General features: G+C 38.8%; 2 protein-coding genes across 2 annotated transcripts; both read left to right on the forward strand.

The window, feature by feature from the left end:
- The first annotated feature begins 4,345 nt into the window (after positions 1 to 4,345).
- On the forward strand, positions 4,346 to 12,610 carry LOC122640909 (gibberellin 2-beta-dioxygenase 8-like). The gene is made up of 3 exons (XM_043834193.1): positions 4,346 to 4,820; positions 11,986 to 12,307; positions 12,380 to 12,610. The coding sequence occupies exons 1-3, from the start codon at positions 4,360 to 4,362 to the stop codon at positions 12,608 to 12,610; spliced, it is 1,014 nt and encodes a 337-aa protein (XP_043690128.1). The 5' UTR covers positions 4,346 to 4,359.
- A 4,249-nt stretch (positions 12,611 to 16,859) lies between these two features.
- Positions 16,860 to 17,580, forward strand: LOC122640435 (60S ribosomal protein L27a-3-like). Its single transcript, XM_043833630.1, has one exon. The coding sequence runs from the start codon at positions 16,945 to 16,947 to the stop codon at positions 17,383 to 17,385; it is 441 nt and encodes a 146-aa protein (XP_043689565.1). The 5' UTR covers positions 16,860 to 16,944; the 3' UTR covers positions 17,386 to 17,580.
- The last annotated feature ends 4,921 nt before the right edge of the window (positions 17,581 to 22,501 follow it).

The raw sequence follows: 22,501 nt of genomic DNA on the forward strand, positions 1-22,501 counted from the left end.
ATGAAAAGAGTTCCACAATCAAAACAACGGCCTATCCATACAACTGAATCAAGCTGGAAAGGAAATTTGAAGAGGACACATGGATAGAGCCAGTCCAAAACAGCCAGACCCGTGATTTTTCTTGGTAAAATCGGCAGTAAGCTAGGTTTCAAGATTCTTCATTAATAGTGCCACTTCCTCCCTCAATTCATGTGACCTTGTGATTGTGATGGATGCTCAATGTAGATCGAGGTTTCGGGTGTTTCCCCCCCCCCCCCCCCCCCATACTGCTTGTTTGCTTTCTTGGTATTTTTGTTTCCCTGTCAAATTGCCGATGATGGGGATTTAATCTCGCATTTCTTTTAGTTGTGTTTGGCTCTTAGCCAGTTGATTTTTGTACACTCTTAATTTCTTATGAGAAAGGAAAAAAGGGAAATACTAAGCAGAACCTCTGATATCCACATTCATGCATGCAGGGATCATATTAAGTACATATGAAGCTTTGTATTGAAGTTCCGTCTCCATTTGATTTCCACAGAATCTCAGTGGAAAGTTTATGTAAGAGACTTTTCAGCCTTTGCAACATTCCATAGAGAAAACGGCAATGGAATTTGAAGCACTGACCACCCAGGTATTTTGCAATAAAAGTTGTTCATTTTACTTTTTTTCCAGATATATGGTAATCATTTCTTCTACTTCTCCTTGATCATCACAAAATAATTGCTTTGTTTGATCATAATTAAAATTTTCAAATAATTTTTATAAGAAAAGTGATGCCCTCACAGAATCCATGAGAAACCCCAAAAAAAAAGAGCGATTGGGCTCTTCTCCTTGGAGGGCATCGCCCAATGATTGTCCAATGAGGCATTTGACAGCTGAGCTGGGCCGCACACATCCCGGTGTGTGCCTAGTCAGCCATCGGGATGTGTGTGACACAGCCCAACCGTGGGATGCCTCATTGGGCACTCATTGGGCAATGCTCTCTAAGAAAACGAGCTGAAACCCAAAAAAAATGGTAAAACAGTCTAATAACATGTCAAGAAAATAATTTTAATTTTCCATCATCCTTAATTGTATTCCTAGGATACCTTTTAATAAGTAGATTATATGGCTATACTTCGACTATCTGGCAGTCCTTAGGATTTTAATCCTCTCCAATTCTCTAAAGTGTGCAGTGTGGCAGTTTGGGGTGGAGATGTTGACACTTGGCAAGTCGGACATCCAAGTGTCGAACTCGGCACCGTTGGATGTCCAAATTGCCATGTGTTGACATTTCCAGCCCGAACTACCGCATTACACACTCTTAGGGAATTGGAGAAGATTATTTCCGTAGTCATTATTCGATCCTTGACTGGTGAGATCTTAGAACCACCAACAGAAATCTCCACATGGTTCTGATCAATGAAATGATATCAAATGCATGCAATAGAGTTTTGTGCTCTATTTTATATAAGTTAGCAGAGATAAGAATGTGCCGGCTCATAATATTGCAAAATTGGGCCCTTTCTTTCTTTTCCCCGGCTGGGTTGTGTCAGTCTTCTGTTCATGAGGACTTCTTACCCATTGTAACTCCTTTGCTGGCCTCTGAGGCATAATAAACTTTGGAAAAAGTTTTCCCTTTGATTTGTACAAAAAATATACATGGGCATATTCAGGGTAACAAGCAATCTTAGAGGCCAAAAAAAGTTTTTCCTCTACCGGTTTGTTGAAAGTGCAGTAATTTTTTTGGGAGAAAGTTCTCTATGCTGGGGATGCAGGCTGCGCCCAGACACAAGGGGGTGGGCGCAATAACCACCCAGCACCCTAAGTGGCAGGCTCATGTGTCTGAGCGTAGCCTACGTTGTAGCACAGAGAACATGAGCCCAATTTTTTTTATTACATATTGAAGTTGGTGAGTTATGAACAACTTCAATATATGGACAGTTGTGTCTAGAAAGAAGAGTACAACGGAAAGATAGTCAAGCTAGGTTCAAATGTGTTGGGGTCGTCTACTGTCGAGCTGTCCCTACTGTTGTGTGAGCCCCAGACACAGCGAGGTGGTGAAAAGACTGCCCTACCCTTGCCCGAGCGCCTTGTCCAAGCGGTCTTTACTGTTTTGCTGTGTCTATGGCGCACGGCAGTAGGGGCAGCTTGAAGTAGATCATCCGGATCCAGCTTCAGATGCACTGAAGTAATTTTTGTTGAAAGTGAAGTTACTTTTTTACTATATTGAAGTTGGTGAGGTATGAAAAACTCTTTTTTTGTTTTTGTTTTTGTTTTTTGGTAAACAAGGTATGAAAAACTTCAATATATGGAAAGTTGTGCTTTGAAAGAAGAGTTCAAAGGACAAATAGTCAGGGCTTCAGATACACTAAAGTAATTTTTGTTTTTTTAAGTAAATTGATTATTAGACAAAACATTTTGGCATCACAAACACTAGCAATGAAAATACAAAGAAAAGACATGATTATGGTTAAGAGGATTCTCGACTAAAATCTTTTGATTAAGATTGGGAAGACTGTGAAAATGAGTGGGGTATGGCTAGGGTGGTGAGTTTGCTTCTTCATTCAACATACTTCATGTTATTTGAATCACAGAGAACAGCCCATCTAGTGTAGAATTGCTAAGAGACACCACCAGTGTCTCCCAACTATTAGAAAACGAACTGAGAAGTAATAAGGCTTGTAACTCATCTTCAAACACCATCTTCATGGAGGACAAGTGATTCACAATACTTTGTGTCTCGTTCAAATGTTTTGTAACTTAGCTTCCTTCTCTGTACTTCAAGTTCACAAGTTTCTTATCAAGAAAACTTCGTTCCTAGTAGTCTTTTCTTTTGTACAACCCTTCTAATTTCTTCCATAGCGAACGCGATGACATCTTTGTGGATACGTGATGAAAACGGTATCATCCAAAAATTGACGAATTAAACCAACGGTTTTTTGATCCATGGTCTTCCATTCGACATCAGTCATCTTTTCATGTTTTGTCGTATCACCCTCTGCGGGTGCATACAAATCCTTGCAATATAACAAATCTTTCATCTTCGCTTTTTATATCATCCAGTTGCTTCCTTTCAAGCTGATCATCCGTGTTGTGGTATTTCCCTCCATCTTTTATATAAAATTCAAGAACCTCTCTCTGATACCACTTCTTGGGAAAAATAACCCTTTAACACATATGTACAAGTTAACGGAGATTCACAGCGATAACCAAATATGTATAAAGTAATAACACACCCAAACAAATCAACCCAACCACAAAAGCAGACACCAATTTTAATATGGAAAACCCTTACAAGATGAAAGGGACAAACCACGAAACCTCGTTCAGATAAAACTTCCACTATGAAATAATAATGAGATTACAATATTCCTTTCTAGATAAACTAGAGGCAACCAACTATCAAGAGAAATAACCTACCCTTGGATATCAAAATATCTCACCAATTAATAAGATGTTCACAAGAACAATAGCACTCTCATCTCAATACTGGCAATAACAAAAATAGAAAGAATCGACAACTTTCATCACATTCTCATGCCATCAGGTACATCACAATTTGTGTACGAGGAACAATAGGGTTCAAAATACTATTTTATTTTGTTGTTGTTAGTATTCTCACGAAAAACTCGACTTTGGAAACCAGAGACTGAAAGAGACAATGAGAGGCATGTTCTCAATTCACCACCTTTTTTTTTCCTTCTATATAATCTTTTTTTTTTATCCCAAATATTCCATGGGATCCGGGCTGGTCCCTAAAATTTTATTAAAATCAAACTCCGCAAAAAAAGAATGAATAAATGGGGGGACATTCCACTCCAATGATGCCTCACTCCCATATATACAAAGGCCCCATGAAAAACCTAAGCTAATATCTCAAAACTGTAAGCTCAATAGTTTCCTCTCTAGCAATACGCCGAAGCTCCATGGGAAGATCTACTTCAGAACTAAACAGAGTGCTAGATACCGAATTGCACGTATAATTTGCCAACCTCTCTATAAGTAAACGAAATCATCGATTGAAACGCGTCAACTAAAATTAAAATTTTGAGAAACCAATACCACCCTTTTCAAATATCGCACCTTCTTTTAAGAATACCTTGCACAGCCGTGGTAGAATCCGAGTTTACATGGAAATCCCGAAAACCCACGACGAATCTTCACGTACGTGAGCGTACGTGAACGATTCACGGCCGTTCAGATGGAATCCAATCTGTGAGAATATTCCATCTGAACAACTGTGAGTCGTTCACATACGGGCCCTCTCTCCACGTGAGGCCACGTGAGAAGGTACCCAACATGTTTTTCCCATACTCTCTCTATATTCATTTTTAGTAGCTTTGTACTTCAAAGCTTTCTAATAAGGGAAATTCATACGATCACCAGCTGCCACTAAACATGGACTCAGAACCTCCGTTTGAAGAGGCTTACAAGTCCCTCTTGGTCATGGAGGAGAACTCTAAAGAAGTAAAACTCATGAGCAATGTAGTTGAAGAGGAGTGCCAGCTCCCTGTAATCGATCTCAGCCCTTTACATGGAAGTAGTGAAGCTGAGAAAGAAGAGTGTAAGAGAGAGATAGTTAGGGCTTCAGTAGAGTGGGGTTTCTTTCAAGCTGTGAACCATGGAATATCTCAGGAGGTTCTGAAGAGGATGCGGCGAGAGCAGGTGAAGTTATTCCGGCAGCCGTTCAAGAAGAAGACCGGCATTGGCAGCGGAGGGAAGGTTTCAGGTGTACCGGGAGGTAGCTACCTGTGGGGGACTCCAACGGCAACATGTTTGAAACAGTTCTCTTGGACTGAGGCTTTCCATATCCCTCTTGCTGATGTTTCCAAGTCTGTTAACACCAACACTACTCTCAGGTACGTACACATTCTACTTATTCTTTTTATTTTCCCAAACTGATTTGATGTGGACCATGGGATTAAAAAAATCCCTGTTCTATTTTTATTAGAAATATATGATTATCACATTGGACAATTTTCTTGTATATATACATTTAAAAAAGAAAGAGGATTGCCCTGTGGACTGTGGATCTGGCTCCTCTTTAGGGAGCCTAGCGCCCAAGGAGTGCCCAGGGGGGACATCCAAGTGTTGGGCTATGCCGCACACATTCTGTTGCACGTCCAATTAACCATCAGGATATGTGCGGCACAGTCCAATGGCTGGATGCTCCCTTGAGCTCTAGGCTCCCTGGAGAGGAGCTCAATCCGTGGAGTGGTGAGTTTTACAAAGGGGGTGAATATATGTAAACATTTTTTTTTGAATGTGTAACAAAATGTCTTCAACAAAACCCATCCATATAAAGGGGGATGCCTCATAGATTAGGAGGCAAAGAAAAAAGGGGATTGGGAGAGGGGGGGGGGAGAAGGAGAGAAAAATATACAAAAGAAGACCCAAAGAAGAACCTCTAACCGGTTCCAAGACAGGGCAATATGATTATCCCCAAGAAATGATGACCTCTTTGATTTGTCTATGCCCCAATCCTCCTTCCTAAACCTATTGGTATGTAAAAATTTGTTATTATATGTACCCTTCCACAAGAAAGTCATCAAAGACTCTGATTTCTATACAGTGGCTTGAGGAAGTTGAAAACCCTTGACCAAAATATGTATGAGCTCTACATAGCTGATCTAGGTAGTTCGAAACACCCAACATAGGAGAGAAGTTTGTCTTTCCAAAGTTGAAGTTTCTTTCTAAGACAGTCTAATAGGGGTGTGAGATGGTTAGACAGTCTGGCCAAGATAAGGAGAAGGTCCTAGTTTGAGGAAAAGGAAAGATTGAGGGCTATTTTTGGTTTCGGGGATCAAGGATTTATGTCTAATAACCTAAAGCCCCAATAAGATAATGATATATTAATCACCTCTTATAATATGTGGAACTAACTATCTATGTTGGATGGTATGAATCGACATTCATAAATTATGTTGTCATTGTGCTAATATTTTTCATTTTCATGACATATGAAATTTTTTAGCTTTATAATCAATCATATGGCTTACTATACTATCATTTTCTCTAATATTTTTGACCACATGAAATTTTTGGAAAAAAAATAGATTTTTTTTTTGGAAATTTGAAATATTTCATTTTGTTAAAAAAAATTATTAACTTTATTTTGAAAATCCTTTTTTTTAATCTTTGACTTAAATTTTTTTTGGAAGTAAGACAATGGGCAATCAAAAGAGTGTTACAACTTCTCACTTTACCACCTTGGTGACAACAAGATACACCCAATAAATATTCATACATAGGAATATGATAAAATGCAGAATAATATTAAAATCTTAGAACAAAACTATGCATAAAATTACAGATGAAGAATAAATTTTCAAATGCATGTATTATTATTTTTCACAAAAAAAATGCATGTATTAATTATTTGATGATAATATGCAAAAAAATTTCAACCAACCCTATTAATGTAAGGAATATTCGTAACTTATTCTAAGAAAAAAAAATTCAAAACAAAATAATTGACTTTGAGGAGAGAGATAGACACAATAAACAATCATTGCACCATCATGATTTTTATCTTATTATGTTTTTCTTTTCTTGGCATCCAAACTAAAAGGACTGGAGCATGAAATATTATTAAACGTGGGATATGATTTGGATTCACTATCATACTCATTCATCTGTCCTCAATTATTTAATTTGACTCTAGGCTTTTTGTTGGGGTTTGTAAGGGCATTGGATGTGAAGTAATTGCTTTAATGAATAGATTCGAAATAAAAATAAGGAGAAATGATTTATGTGGAGACACGTGGCCCCTATACCAGTATCACTAATCTTTAAAATTGATACGATATTGATACAGTATTAGCACGGATCAACCGTATTAGACAAGTTTCCCTTGGGTTTCTTTAAAAAATATGTTTTTTTTTACTATTTTTCCCCTTATCCATACTATTTCATCGATACAGTATCAACCAGGTTTGGGTTTCAATTACCTTCAAAACCGTGCAATATCGACCGATACCTCAAACCATGGCCCAAAATGCCCACCCAGTTGATGATACTTCCATGTGTGATCCCATTGGTCCCATGCACGTGCAAGGCCACATTCTCTTACAGGTAACTCTTCCCTCAAACATGAGGGCTCCTGATTCTGATAGACTGTTTTGTCTTATTCGATTCTTAGTTCTAAACCATTTTAGGAAGAGTGGAAGACATGGTACCCTTTCACAAAGTGCTGTCATGTCATTTCACTATTCTTTTCACTAATGATTTGAAAAGTCTCGTGGCCTCCGAACCTGTTGGTTCCTTTTTAAGCCCCTACATGGCTCCATAACCTTACCAATTATTGGAAGAAAAGACATTAAAGACGACAACGAAACACTTTGTGGGTTCCATATCGCTAGCATTGATGCTCCTAACTCCCGCCCCCAGCTTTACAGGGAAGGAGTGCTTGTCTTGTTCCTTACATGAGCAAAGATCCTTTGAGCGTACAACGTTTGGATTGTCTGTGATGGATTCAAAAGCTTTATGATTGTGTTTGATGAGTGGTAGGACGCAAGTGTCTTAATGGCTCGGGCTTAGTTGGATTTGGATTCTCTCAAAATGTGGGGGTGGCTGGGATCTCCCTCATCTGACACGTGTGTTAGAGAGATTCAAAGGCTGATCTCTCCGAATCTGGCTCAGCTCCTCATACGAATAACAAGAAATTGCTCGTTATATGCTCGATAGTTATTGAGGTAATAATCTCACATCGGTATCGGTTGTAGGTGCTCCAACTATTGAGTATAAGTATCACAAGAGGTCTTTCCATTTTGAAACAATTGTTTTTAAGATGGAAGCTTAATATGACATTAAAGTGGGTACATTGGACCTTTGTTGATGATGAACTCTGCTCCACTCACGAAGACAATGCCCAAAAGAGTCCTGCACGTAAAGGGAAATATTGAGGCTTTGGCAATTCAGAAGACGGTGTCTATTTACAGTTGTAATCCAGAAGCCAGCAAAGAAATCACTTCTAATATGGCCAATTTTATTTGAATTTCACTGGGTTTGGTCCTTTTCTAAATAGGTACGGTGCATAGTAAAGAGTAGGACTAAGGTGAGCGGTTGCATGTTTAGCCTTAATTGAAAAACCCATTTGTGAGAGAGGATGAATGGAAGATTTGTGAAAATGAAAGTAAGATCAAAAGGCCAAACAACCCACTGGAGATTTTCAGCGGACTAAAAATAGGGGTTGTGGATACCCCTCCTGTCTCCAAAATAAAAAATAAAAAAAAATAGGGGTTGCAAGGATGGGCTAGGGCAGTGGTGTTCTAAGAAGAAGAAGAGGAGAAAGAAGCGAGTTGAATACTAAAAGCAAAAAAAAACAAATACTGACAAACTTACTCACCGTAAGACTCAGTATTCCGTTTTATGAAGAACACGTGGCGACTAACAAGCACACAAGGAGGGACTTGTTGTAAGGGTGTCAAAACCTAGCCCGAACTATTAAGATAGACCAAAATCGATCGAAAAAACCTGGATCGATTGCAAATCAAAGCTTTTTGCAATCCACCACTACTGATTTCCTTCGTCACCATGAGAATAACTCCTCAATCGAAGGCAAACTAGCTCATCAATGTTTAAAAAAAAAAAACAGACAACATCTCTGGCATAATCCAAAAATAAATGATAAAAGGATTCAGTATTACTACAGCATAGTTCGCATCTGGAAGCCAATGTTATAGATCGCCTAAATATCATATCATCAATCGGAAAACAACCATGTACTAGCTTCCATCCAAATATAAACGTCTGAGGAAACAATCATTTTTACCACATCAGCCGTGATCAGCCAGCCTTGTATATTGTTCGTAACGTGTAACATTTCTCAGAATAATTACCACCTCCAAAAACAAGTGAAAAGATGGGAAATGAAAACCATGAAAGAATACAGCCCGAGCTATTAATGGGTTCTACTCATCAAAGACAAAAATATGGTCTTTCAATCCATCATAGATAATCCAAACGTTGTACGCTTAAAGTGTCTTACTTCATGCAAGGACAAGACAACAAGGTTTCAGGGAATGGATCATCAGCTCGCTAGGCTGTTACCTATATGGTGGAGCCCATCAATTGTTGTCCTCTTTCATGAGAGTTTGGTTTTCACATGAGAGCTAATCATGAATAATTATCACCTTCAATTCGCAGGCATTTCTAATTCCTTCAATTCCTCTAAAAGGGGGGAGTGGATCCTACCTTGAGTAGTGTTTTTGGGTAAGAGTAAGGTGATCATTTTCACCCTATATGAGGAATTGAAGGAATTAGAGAGAACAACAAATTGGAGGGGATAACAATTCAGTTAATCATACTCCTTGTGAGGCTGTTGCTGTCTTTCTCTCACTGTTCTCTTCTTGTAATTGGAAATGTTTATGGTGCCTAACTAGCTTGTAGGGGCTTAAAAAGGAAGCAACAGGTTCGGAGGTCACGAAACTTTAAATCTTTTCCATTGGCTTTATTTCAATAGTTTTTTTCTTTCTCTCCCTTTTGTATAATGTGTCTTTAGTTTAAAAGGAAAGTTGATAACTTATATTTTTAGAATTCATGAATGTGTTATATGAGTTCTATTGTGAGTTTGAGGTCTTCTAGTAGTTAGTGAATCACACACACTTGGGTGATGAGTCCCTAAAGAACCCCAGAGTTAAGCGGTCATCTCTGACCCATTGAGTTAATTAATACTTTCTGGCCTTTGTTATCTTTTATCTTCTTTTACATATTGAATGGAAAATAACTCACTGCTTCAGAGAGGCTAACCTAGTGGTGGACTTCTTAGTTAGATCGGCAACCAGACTGATGGACTCATCGATCTACTAGTATCTCTTTGCCTCTTTCTATCCAAGAAGAGTTTGTTATTGACACTCAGAGTAGACCAAGATTTAGATTCATCTCTCGATAATATTTTCCTTTTAGTATAACCTGATCGTCCTTGTCCTTGATAACATTGCTGAAGGTGACAATTTTTCTTGGGTTTTTTTTTTCAAATGTTTTGAACTCTTTGACTTCCTCTTTGTATTTTTTTTCTTATTCTTTCTTTAATACAAATGATTTTTTAGCGAAAAAAAAAAAAGTCTCTTTTGACATGCACTGATTTTGTAGTAAAGTAAATTCTCATTCTTACGGTGAGAAAGTTGTGAAATTTATCCGAAATCAAGAAGCAAACTTGATGATAGAGGAAGTTGCAGAGTATTGCATCGCCGTTTCAATAGATGGGAGAAAACCTCTAGTTTTCAACGAAGCGCAATAGAAGGATTACCCACATTAATATGGCGTCTTGGAAAAATTATATTCGTTTAAACTCGAGGGCGAGTTATTTTGAAGTGGGGGAAAATGATGCAGCCATGATATCATTAGCCATTAATGCTCCCATGAAATCACAAGCATTTAATGTCTACTCTACTTTCTCCATCTCCTCAACGACTCTATTCCAATGGCTTTATTTATTTTCTAATTTATTTTGATTCCATTCCTTTTGAGTTGTATCACAATCTCATCTTTGACAGCAAGATTTAACCCTTTGGTTTAGTACTTGGCCCAATAGTTTGACCAAAAATATAACTCAAGATCATAGACTCTTGGACATTTTGGGTCAATGTCTCAAATGGTTGGACCCCAGTTTACTCACTGGTTCCACAATCATTCAAAACACTATTTGCAATGAAATTAGGAAATTTGGAAGTCTCAGCTAACTTGGTAGTCTAATCATAATCAATCCATGCTCATTGAGGTAATCCAAAACTTAGATGAATCAGGATAAATCTGCATTAGCAAGCACTTGACATGATTTGCAAGTCATTTATAACACTACCCATAAAAATAACAAAAAAAGGGTACAGAGACTAAAGGGGGAAAAAAAAGTGAAACAGGCATTCCAAGATCCAAAAACAAGATCATTTAGTGCAAGCCAATACGAGTAGAACTCAAAAACTCCAAGTGTATACATAACCCCTTGATTTGATTATGTATTTACACGTCTTTGTATACATGTATATGTAAACACCTCTTTATTCCTAGAAATATGTTTCTAGAGGATATAAATATCGACGTATAGAGGTGTTTACAGCCTTTTATATACGGAAGTGGTTGTGACCCAACCCTTAGTCTGGATGACCCAGTCAATGACATGTGAGACCGGGTCAATTTTCACTCATTGGTTTTGGATATCGTATATCCATACCTTGTGTTTATCATGTCCTCTATCTATTTTATGTATCTTGTTTTCCTTTATTGCTTGGTTTTGGAAGCGCATGAATGAATAACCTTTCTTCCTACCTTAAAAAAAAAAAAAAAAAGACGCATAGAGGTGTTTTTAGAAGAAGTCCATGTATAGAGGTACATCTCTTTACATCTCTACAAGGATAAGACACTTAGCACATATTCTTATGTAGGGGTACGGTACATCAATGCAAAGATATGTGTCTACCAAAAACTTAGAAGCATGTCTGTAATCCACCTATAAATAGACGAAGTAATTTGAATATTCAAAACGTATTTTCAAACCTTAAAATACAACTTCAAAAATAAATAAAAAACCCCTTTAAAATACAACATTGACTTGCATGTTCCTTCAAGATATAGAAATTTTGCACATACTATATCTTCCTGTATTTTTTGCAAATTGTCACCAGATTATCATGAATATTTTTTGGTATATATTTGTAGGGAGAGGGTTGGGCATGCCGCCATCTTTCGGTAAGCTAACGACATACATTAATCTCAGGGTTAGACACTGGAGGGCAAGGGGGTATTTTCCAAATGGAGAGGAGAGAAGATGACACATGTTGGCACCTTGGCGGCATGTCCAACCTTTTCCCATATTTGTATTTGGAAGTTGGGAGAATGTTCTCTGTGCCTGGGGCGCAGGATGCGCCCAGACACATGGGGGTGGGTGCAATAACCAACCTGCCCCCTGAGTGGCAGGCCCATGTGTCTGGGCGTAGCGCTGCGGCACAAAGAACATGAGCCCTTGGAAGTTTTACATCCTATTTTCATACTTGTCTAAGTTAATTTTCTGTGATTCTTTGCTTCCAGCTTGACCATAAAAGAGTTTGTCACAAAAGCTTCCTCTTTGGCCCAAATAATAGCCGAGATTTTAGCAGAGAATTTGGGTCTCAAGTCCTCTTTCTTCAGGGAAAGCTGTTGCTTCAACACTTGTTATCTTCGAATGAACAGATACCCACCATGTCCCTTACCCTTTACAGTCTTTGGATTGATGCCACACACTGACACCAATTTCCTCACAATACTGCATCAAGATGAGGTTGGAGGGTTGCAGTTGGTGAAAGATGGGAGATGGGTAACTGTTAAACCCAATCCAGAAGCTCTAATAATCAACATTGGTGACTTGTTTCAGGTAATAATAAGCTTGTAACAGTGTAACTAGCTAGCTAGGTTACTAAAAACTAATGTTAAAGGTTCTTTGCAGGCATGGAGCAGTGATGTTTACAAGTCTGTGAAACACCGAGCCATGAGCAATAGGTGGTTGGAGAGATTCTCTGTGGCATATTTCTTTTGTCCTTCTTATGATACTATAATACAGAGTAACAGGGAACCTGCGGTTTATAGAAAGTTTAGCTTTAGAGAGTATAGACAACAAGTTCAAGAGGATGTTCGAACAACAGGTAACAAGATAGGGCTTCCTAGATTTCTTCTTTGAAGCCAAATCTGCACAGAATTGAAGTAGTCTAGGGCTCTCATGTGATGTAAGGTTCCGAAATAGTAATAGTGCTTGTCTTGTTGATTCACAACTTTTGCCACATCCACCCCCACTCTTACCCAAAAAAAAAAAAAAAAAAGATTCACCAGTAATATTCTCTCAAACACAGGGCTGCACGCAATGATGGCCTTGCCTGAGCGGGGGTAAGGCGGTCATTGTGCGCGGCCCTGTGTCTGCATAGCACAGGCAAGATGGGGCAGCCCGCTGTAGAAGATCTCGATCCATATATTTGTATAGAGGAGACAGTTGGGTATGCAGCTGGCTTTCTTGGAGCTAACGGCCATGCCCAATGGAGAGGGTGGGATGAGAAGGGTAGGAGGTCATTTCCATAGGGAGTGGGAGAGAGACAGACTCAGGCTGGGCACAATGCCGGTATGCACAACGTTTATCCTTTGTATATATAGTTATATACACATCCCAATAGGTACAATTAGGCCTGCGAAAATTGTAGTGTTAATCAGTAGTATTAACTATATTGCTATTAGTCTTGAAAGGTATAAACTATTTTTTTTTTGGGATGAATAATTTTATTAAAGGCAAAAAAAAGGAGGAAGAATATACAACTGCTCAAAGGGGGCAGAAAAATCAAACCCCAAACAAGAAACAACAAAGACAACTACATAAACCTAATATGAAAACCCCAATCAAAGTCCGAGTTCGCAGCCAAAAGATGATTAATCTTTAAAAGAAAGTGGATTAGTATGAGACGGCCAATATTTTTTAATCACATCTAACAAGATAGTCTTGAAAAAAGGACAACTAAAGAATAAGTGATCAATATTTTAAATAGTATTCCAGCAACGACAATAGTTAATTAGGGATACTAAGATTCGTGTGTGCAAGAGGAATTACTGAATAGAAAGAGAATAACCAGTGAAAGTACGCTAGGTGATGAAGCTATGTCTTGGGATGTGATTCTTGAATCAAAGCACTTTCCACCAAGACACTTTATTCCCTTTAGACTGAACTAGATCCCAAGTATAAGTAGTAGAGAGTCTCTTGTTGGGGGAAGGATTCCACATTACCAAGTCACCACTATCAGAAGGCCTTCTAGAAATATTTTGTTAGCTGATCCCAACAAGTACAAGGTTTGAGGATGTAGGTAGGGCCAAGGCACCAAGAGCCATTATAAATAATAGAAGATACTAATGTCATCTTGTTAGAGCCAATGTCCTACCTAGTCCTTTTACCAAATACTGAGAGAAGAACTCCATATGGATACCATCAAGCCATAACCAAGTAGAAGAGTCACCATCAATCTGGAATATAATAGCATTTTGAATGAGATGTCGGAGCTTAAGGATTTTCCTCTCGGTCCAAGAAGCATCAGGGGGACATTTTACATTCCAGCTGATTGAGTCTTTCTTGAGGTATTCAACGTATATCCACTTAGTCCATATAACGTCTTTCTTCTTAGCAACTCTCCAAAAAAGCTTTAAAAGATCAGCCTTGTTAACATCTTTAACTCTTTTCAAGCCAAGACCTTCTCACTCTTAGGAAGACAAATAGAAGCCCAGCTAACAATGTGCAAAAACTTGTTGTTATCACTTCATTTCCATAGGAAAGCACTCATTATGGCCTCAATCTTAATATAGACATGCATGAATCCCATAAACTCCAATCCAATATAAATAGGATGCTTGCATTACAACCCTAACCAACTTTAGTCTGCCTACAAAAGACAGAAGTCTACTCTTCCACAATCGGAGCCTCTTCTTGAGTCTATCCAGGATAGGAGAACAATAGTGCAAGATAACAGTGAGGCGTTATACTTCACTAGGCTCTCTGAGCCTAAGGTGTACATTGCCCCTCGTCTTATCCCTATTTTTTTTTTATTGTTTTTACTTTCTTCTTTAATAATTGAATAAACAATGTTTATGTTAGAGGATGGAGAGTATCATGCATTCCTGCTTGCTTAGAGAACCCTCTCCCTTTTTTAATTTATTTTATGGCAAAAGTTTTCATGCACGGGTGTGCATGTGAACGGCCTGCATTAAATGCCATCAGATTGGCATAAATTCCAATATAAAATAACATAAAAGTCCTTGCCCACCTTATTTCATGCATTTGATGAGAGAATCTCTTGTGTACGAATACCTTCCCCTTATTTTTTTGTTAAAATGGTTTTACCCATGGCCGTTCAATGGGAAGCTATATAAATGTGTTTCTTTCTAAGTTAATTTTTCTATGATTCTTTGCTCCCAGTTTGACCATAAAAGAGTCAATACAGATGCTCCAATAATCAACATTGGCGACTTGTTTAAGGTAATAAGCTCGAAAGAGGGGATAAATAAAAACTGATGTTAAACTGGTCCTAGGACATGTACCCAAGGATGTTAATGGGTTCGGTTCTAGTTTACACAGTTTCATTCAGTTCGGATAGGACTGTTTGGCCCAATTCCAATCCCTGTTTTTATGTCTCACTGGCTGCAGAACATAGGAGTGTAATCCGTTAATCTCAATAGAAATCTCCTTTCACCAAAAAAAGAAAAAGAGAAAGAAACCGGAATTGGTTCGATTTGGATTTATTAATTGTTTTTTAGTTATACAATTCGTAATCGATTTTATTAGGATATGATTAACGGTTTTCATTTGGTTTAAGCGGCTTATTCTCCTAAATTATTTATAAAAACCGAACCGAACCAAGTAATTTTTGTAGCAGTACGTAAAACTAAAACCAAACCAAATAATAATCGATATACCAGTTTGGATTTAAACCGTTTGATTCAGTGTCGTAGTATTTTGATTTGAAATGAACACCCTTACATGTACTTACATTTTAGAACTCAGGCAAGGTGGGCCGTGGGAATGGGTGTCTAGCCTGATATCTGGTTGTTGAAATCTTAATGTTAACCCAATATATCTGGGCTCTAATCTGGCCTATACCTAGACTAAAGTGTATAATAATTATAAGGGCAGAAGATCACTGTCAGGCTGCGTGAAAGAGCTCGCATGGGTATCAATGGGTGAGATTTTTTCATTTCAAGGGGGTGGTGTGGTCATTTCACGTGTTCTGTGTTTGGGTGCAGGTTGCACACACGTAACCTAACAAGGATCTTTTTCACTAATAAATAAAGGCAAGAGATCTCTACTTAGTGGTGTTTCCTACGCCCGCTCGCAAGGCACCATGAGATGATGCCTTTGCCCCCCTTGGGTAGATACCCAGGCGTGCTCATCCATTGGAGAGCGTAAGAAACACCACCAAGTAGAGATCTTTTTCCCTCATATGGGGAAAGTAGCATGTTGGTCGGTCTCACACATACTCTCTCTCTTCCTGACACTTTCTTTCTTCCTTGACTTGTGAATTGTGAGTCCCATTGTATATGAAATGTGAGACACCCCTCCCATGCACTCAATGGGGGACATGAACAACATATAGATCCCTTGCCCCAAATAAATTCTTAAAAATAAGGGTGAAGAGGGGATTGAACCTGTACGTGTGTCAAAAATGAGACCTGACAGATAGACGATCGAAATTGATCAGATTGAACTGAAATCAACTGACATAAATAATTTTTTATCGGTTCCGTATTTTTTGCTTTGGCTTTTAGAAACCATTAAAAGATCAAAACCAACTAGACTGATCGATAAGACCAACCAAAACTGGAAAAACTCAATTAAAATCCTAAAGCCCTATAAAAACCCATAGGATTCATGATTTTTTCTTTTTTTATATATAAAAACCGAAGTCAGACCAATAATAAATGATAAGAAATACTTAAAACAAACCATTAATAGACCAAAACCAACCAGACTGATAAGTCGATATACGGGCAAAAAAAAGGGGGAAAATATCAAAATAGGATTGAACCAACTGTTTGACCACCTACTATAAATCTAATTGAACCATTGTGACAAATGGACATATTGTGAAATGAATTAATTGGGATTGGGTCTGGTTGGGCCGGTCCAGGTTAAGACCATTGCCTGAACCCAAACCCAGCATGACCAGACCTTGGGTTAGGATTTCTTAATCCGATCCCGGACCAGTGGACCATGGGCTGAAAATAGCAGCCCAAGCCCAGAAAAAATCGTTTGGTGCTAAAGCTGCAACGTGCAACCCTAATTCCAACTTCTAAACATACCGTAATGAGGACAAAACCGACAATATAAAAAAATACGAAGGATATAAAGGGAATGAAAGAAATTCCGAGAACCCTAGTTTCTATCCCCTCCTCACTATAAATAATACCTCTGAAAACTTAGAAACCCTCATTTCGCTTCGCCATTTCACGAAGGAGAAGGAGCGAGAGAGCGAGAGCAAGGTAACCCAAATGACGACGAGATTCAAGAAGAACAGGAAGAAGAGAGGCCATGTCTCAGCCGGCCATGGAAGAATAGGTAAGCACAGGAAGCATCCAGGTGGTCGAGGTAATGCTGGAGGTATGCATCATCACAGGATCTTGTTCNANANANANCNTNCNGNTNANTNTNGNANGNTNGNTNTNCNTNANTNCNANANGTTGCGCAACAAGTTTTACTGCCCCATCGTTAACATTGATAAGCTCTGGTCGTTGATACCGCAAGAGGCGAAAGACAAGGCATCTCCGGAGAACGCACCTATGATCGATGTTGCCCAGTATGGTTTCTTCAAGGTCTTGGGCAAAGGGGTGTTGCCCGCTTCACAACCCATTGTCGTCAAGGCTAAGCTGATCTCGAAGATCGCAGAGAAGAAAATCAAGGAAGCTGGAGGTGCCGTAATCCTCACAGCTTAGAAGGTTATTTCTTCTCCTAGTTATTGTTGGTTAATTAGTTAGGGTTTTAAATTTTGGTGATCCCCCTAAAATCTGTAAGAGAAACAGAGAATGAATTTTGGTACCTTTACATTGGGTTTTGTTTTAAATTTCAATCAGAACTCTACTCGTTGATGTCTTTATCGCTTGAATGAATGATGGATGGATTCGTTCTCATTGATTCAGGTGATTCATATAGATTTTGTGATTTGGAGAATTTTTTTAGTATGATCTGTTGACTATGTTTTGATATACATGCCTTCTGCTCTTGATGGTTTAATGTTACATGAATCCGAAGTCCGAAGTTTGAGTCAGTCATCCAATGGTTCCAACATTGGTACTTGAATGAACCAAATGAACTAATAGAAGGTTAATATATGACCAGAGACACCATACCCTTACCTCTTTCAATAACTCCTCTCCCCTACCCCCCACCCTTAATATCTTATATTTTATATTCTTGTCCTGTTAATTCATTTTGCAGAGGCACACAAGACTTCATAATTTTCAGAAGTCTAATCTATTATTGTATCTAATCTTCATATGATCTATAATTATGACTGAGAATGATCAAACTGTTATTCTTCCTCAAAATAAGACTGCAAACAAGAAGATTAACTTATGGCTGTCTATATTTAAGTCTACTGTTGTATTGATCATCCAACCATCAACTGATTCAATTATGCAAGGCATTACTGTTCACTTTTTTTCTTCCAATTTTGAGGAATATTAATAGTTTCTCAAGTTTTCATTGGTTCCTATTTCTCAGGTTGATAATTTGATAATCATTTGAGGTCAAATTTTTTTTAATGTTCCGTGGATAGTTTGGTTTTCTTAGAATAGAGAAACAAGATTTCTTGAAAGGTAAGTTTCCAAAAGTGGCAAAAACGTTTTTCTTAATAGATGGCAATCTCTTGGACTCTAGACAATAGGTAATTGTAGCAATAATTTGAATGTAGACAATGATTTGTTAAGAAACTAGGCCTTTGGCTTTGTACAGTCTTTTTTTCTTCTATATTAGCTTATATTGTGTTCTTTACTGATATGATGGAACTTCTTGCATGTGTGCATACTTTTGCACGCATCATCTATCAGAGTTGAATTATTAATTCAAATGTGCTCTGTTGGTTGATTACCATATTCAGTTTTAAGCTTTTGTTAATCATCTCAAACTACTTAACTAGTCATCCCTCATTGTTTGGGATTTGAAGAGATGCATTGAGCTCATTTTTTCTTGTTTGTCTGAGGATCCGTAGTGATGCATAAGCCCATTTTCTATAGTTTTCAAGATTTCTTGTTCTAGACAGAGCTAATATCAAATAATTCCTAACTATTTAATGGCAAACTTGACCCAGCATGTCCTTTCTGTATGCCTGGACAAGAAAATCTCTTTCACTTAACATTGGTTTGTGCGTTTACAAGGCAGCTCTGGATTCTGCTTGCCATCTTTGGAATATATACAGACCAAACAAGAAAGTAGCTAAATCGAAGATGGCCTTTCCTCAGTCTGGGTGCACCAACTTTTGACAAGAAGGAACAGGTTACTGTTCAAGACCATAAAAGGGATTTTACACATTGGAGATGGAAGTTGAGGCAACTAATGTTAGTTTGCTGCAAGGAGGTTAGAACTCAGAAGTTACCAATATTTTAAAAATTGGGATCAGAATTGGCAAGGCCAATCCTGATCTGGATTCTGACCATCCTGATCAGCTGATCCCTATACCGAAAGTAGGGTTAGGGCTTATTCAGACCAGTTCTTGATGGTTGAGACTAATCTCGATCCCAATTCTGGGTTTGAGACTTTAGGATTCGAAGTACTAGTCAACCTTCTGCAAGCTTAATCTATGGCTGGCTGGCCATTGAACTCTTTGTTGCTTGATAGGATTTCTTTCTCTTGATATTTCTCCATCAATTCAATTCCCCCCCCCCCCCCAACTAGTTTTGCAGGTCTAGAGTTGTCTTAGATTTGGCCAACAGATTGATAGGGTTAAATACTTGAATTTTTTGGATTGGTAGATTTGATAGTGGCAAAATGAAGCATAGGATAATTCACATGACTATCAAAAGGAGTGTGTACAAAATACTTAAAGGATGGCCATACGTTTGGAGGCTGGGCCATTTCAAGGGGGTCAGGTTTACTAGTCAATTAGCAAATGGCTTAGCCAGGGTTAAGAAGTGGGATTTTTGGGTTGGCTAAGGAGGTTTTTAATTCTGTAGTCTATATTTTATGTTAATTTATTGTTCTCTAATTGGAAAAAAAAATTTGGTAAATTTGCTGAGGATCTGAATCAAGTCCGATTGAAATGTGGACTATGTTTGATGTCACCAATTATTTGAAGTTTTGTTTTTGCCCAAAAAAAACCTTTATGATACATAATTTAGTGGGTTTTTTCCCACTATAATTGTAGCTATCCCAGCTCTCTCATAACTAAAGGGTTGATTTGGTAGTATTGCTCATTTGTCGAGGAGATTATGTGGATTAGCTAGGCTCAATCGTGGGAAAAAATTTTCCACACAGGCTGTGTGGGGATGCTTTCCCCCCTCTTTTTAATTTTTTGGATATGGGGAATTAAATATAAATATCCCATAAAAAAAAGCCTTTTTTAAAAAAACGAAACTCGTTCCCCACTCTGGTTGATATAGACAGGGATATTCCCCCTTCTTAGAAGATTGGGAATCCACTCCCAAAAACCAACAAACAATGAAATGGTTCTGGAGCCATAAGGGAGGGAATGCTAGTATTCTCTCACATGAAATGGCCTAGCTACTCTCATATGTACAAATCAAAAACAAGGAAATGATTCTTGAGCTACTAGGAAGGGAATGCTAGGATTCTCTCTCATGAAATGGCCTTGCTACTCTCATATGTACAAAATCATTCTGTCATGCTTCATGGGTGAGCAACTCTATGCCGCTTGTTCATAGAACCTCCCCAAAACATAAAAATGTTAGTAATTTTTAAAGATTGTTTGATAATCTTAAGGTATCATGAAGCCATCTCAATCTATGGTTCCCCTTCCACTTCTTCCCTCTTATAAGATGATGGATTCTGCAATTTTTTAAGGGGGTGTGGGGAGGGAGGGGGGGTGGTTCTTGCATGAGAGGACATCTAATTGAATTTGAGTATGGTATTTGGTTATCTAGAATATTTCTTGGATATCCATAGGGTTGAAGTTGCCATATCACCTATCTATGTGGCGAAATTGATATTTATTCCATCTAAGCCTATTGGTCTAGAAACACTTTTGTCTTAACTAAGAATTGGAAAAGGTTTATTGTGGGGGAGTGTACAGCCAATGCCCAGACACACGGGGCGAGATCCCATGATGCTTCCATGCACGTTCGCATTGGCCCACGTTGGTGCACACAGGGGCTATGCTCCCCCACAGAGAACTCTTGCCACTAAGATTTATAGAAATTGTTGTACACATTAGGGGTATGTAATGGAATCATACATGTTAACAGTATGTTAACCATCAAATGAAAAATGCATTTTAACCGTTCATTTCTGGAGTGGCATCTCCCTCCCCTCTGACTCTCCTTCTCCCTCGCTAGCTTCGGCTCTCCCTCTCCCCTCCTTGCCCACCCACCCCTGCCAGCAGCCCCCACCCCACCCCTCCCCTCCCCTCCCCTCCCCTCCCTTGCTTTTTAACTTCCCCCTTCGGGCCTTCCCCATGGCCAACCCCCTCTCATGCCCACCCCAACCCTGTTTCCCTCCCCCTTCGACTTCAGAAACTTGGGCCTTCACCTTTGCCAGCTTGCTTATCTCATTAGAATGATTAACACAAAGCTGCATATGCTCTTTCAATTTTGACCCAAATTCCTTGTTAAGGTTGTTAGCAAGCAGAGTGCCTTTTCCCGCTGTATCTTGAAACAAAATCATACTTAAAAGGTTCCAAATAGGCAATGAGAACCTGTCTTCATACAAATTTATCTGCAACTACATGATGTGTAACCGTCTTTGACAAGATAGTTGAAGGTGTGGCTGTTGCAGTTGTAGGTGAACTTGTTGCTGATGGCTGGAAGCTTTCGAAGATCATGATTCCAATTACCCAATCACCACACAACATCCTAATCTCTAGTGCCCAATCCAAAGGAGCAGTCATCCGATTCGTCGGACTTTCAAAACGACTATTAGTTTGTTTCCTCCATCGGTGACTTTCAGCTTGCAGAGCTCAAATTGAAGAAGACTGCTTAGAACCAGAGGAATCTAACACATATTTTGGTTCGAATCAAAGAAGTCTATGGAGTGGAGTTTAGGGCCTTAGGCTTTACCTAGAAGTTCAAATCTAACGTGTATTCGGGTTCACTAACAGGGGTGATGGAGGACTAGTCAGGGGGAGCAGGGAGGAAGAACAAAGGGAGGCATGGGGCAGCTCTCGTTTTCATGTCGAGGGTTGGGTTTGTGCAGTTCTGGTGGGGTGGGGTTGCCGGCTTTAGGCATGAGATAACTAGATAAAAAATCCTCTCCAATTCCCTAAAAAATGTAGGGCGGTGCATGCGTGACATCCAACGATGCCAAGCTCAAGAAGAAAGAAAGAAATATAAAACTTGGGGCATGCGTGACATCCAACGATGCCAAGCTCAAGAAGAAAGAAAGAAATATAAAACTTGGGCCAGTGTAGCTCGAACCGTTGAATGTTGTGCCTATTAAGTGCCGATCTCTCCACCCTGAATTGCACCATGGGTGAGGATTTAAAATGAAGTGGGATTGTTGAGAGAGTGGGAGAGAGATGCAAGGCAATGGGTTGTAGTGATTAATGGGGAGAGAGGGGGATATGCGAACTTAGTGTAGTGGCAGTGAAGGGAGAGAGATACTGCCAATTGATGTATTGAACGGTTGAGATTCTTCTCATCTCAATATCAGTCAATAATTATATAAAAGTCTATTATATACCACTAATGTGTAGATCCCTCCAAGAAAATGTTTTCTATTACAAAATTCCAAAATTCAAACTTTTTTTGGTAGAAAAAACCATAATTCTGAGTCCAACACTTAAAAAAATGAAAAAGAACTTTGTCCGAGAGCAGCATGCACCCAAACACAAGGTGAGGCGAAGAATGACCTCCGCACCCCATGAAGAAACAAAATTTCGTT

The sequence above is a fragment of the Telopea speciosissima genome, chromosome 9, assembly GCF_018873765.1.
Source record: "Telopea speciosissima isolate NSW1024214 ecotype Mountain lineage chromosome 9, Tspe_v1, whole genome shotgun sequence".
Classification (NCBI taxonomy): Eukaryota; Viridiplantae; Streptophyta; class Magnoliopsida; order Proteales; family Proteaceae; genus Telopea; species Telopea speciosissima.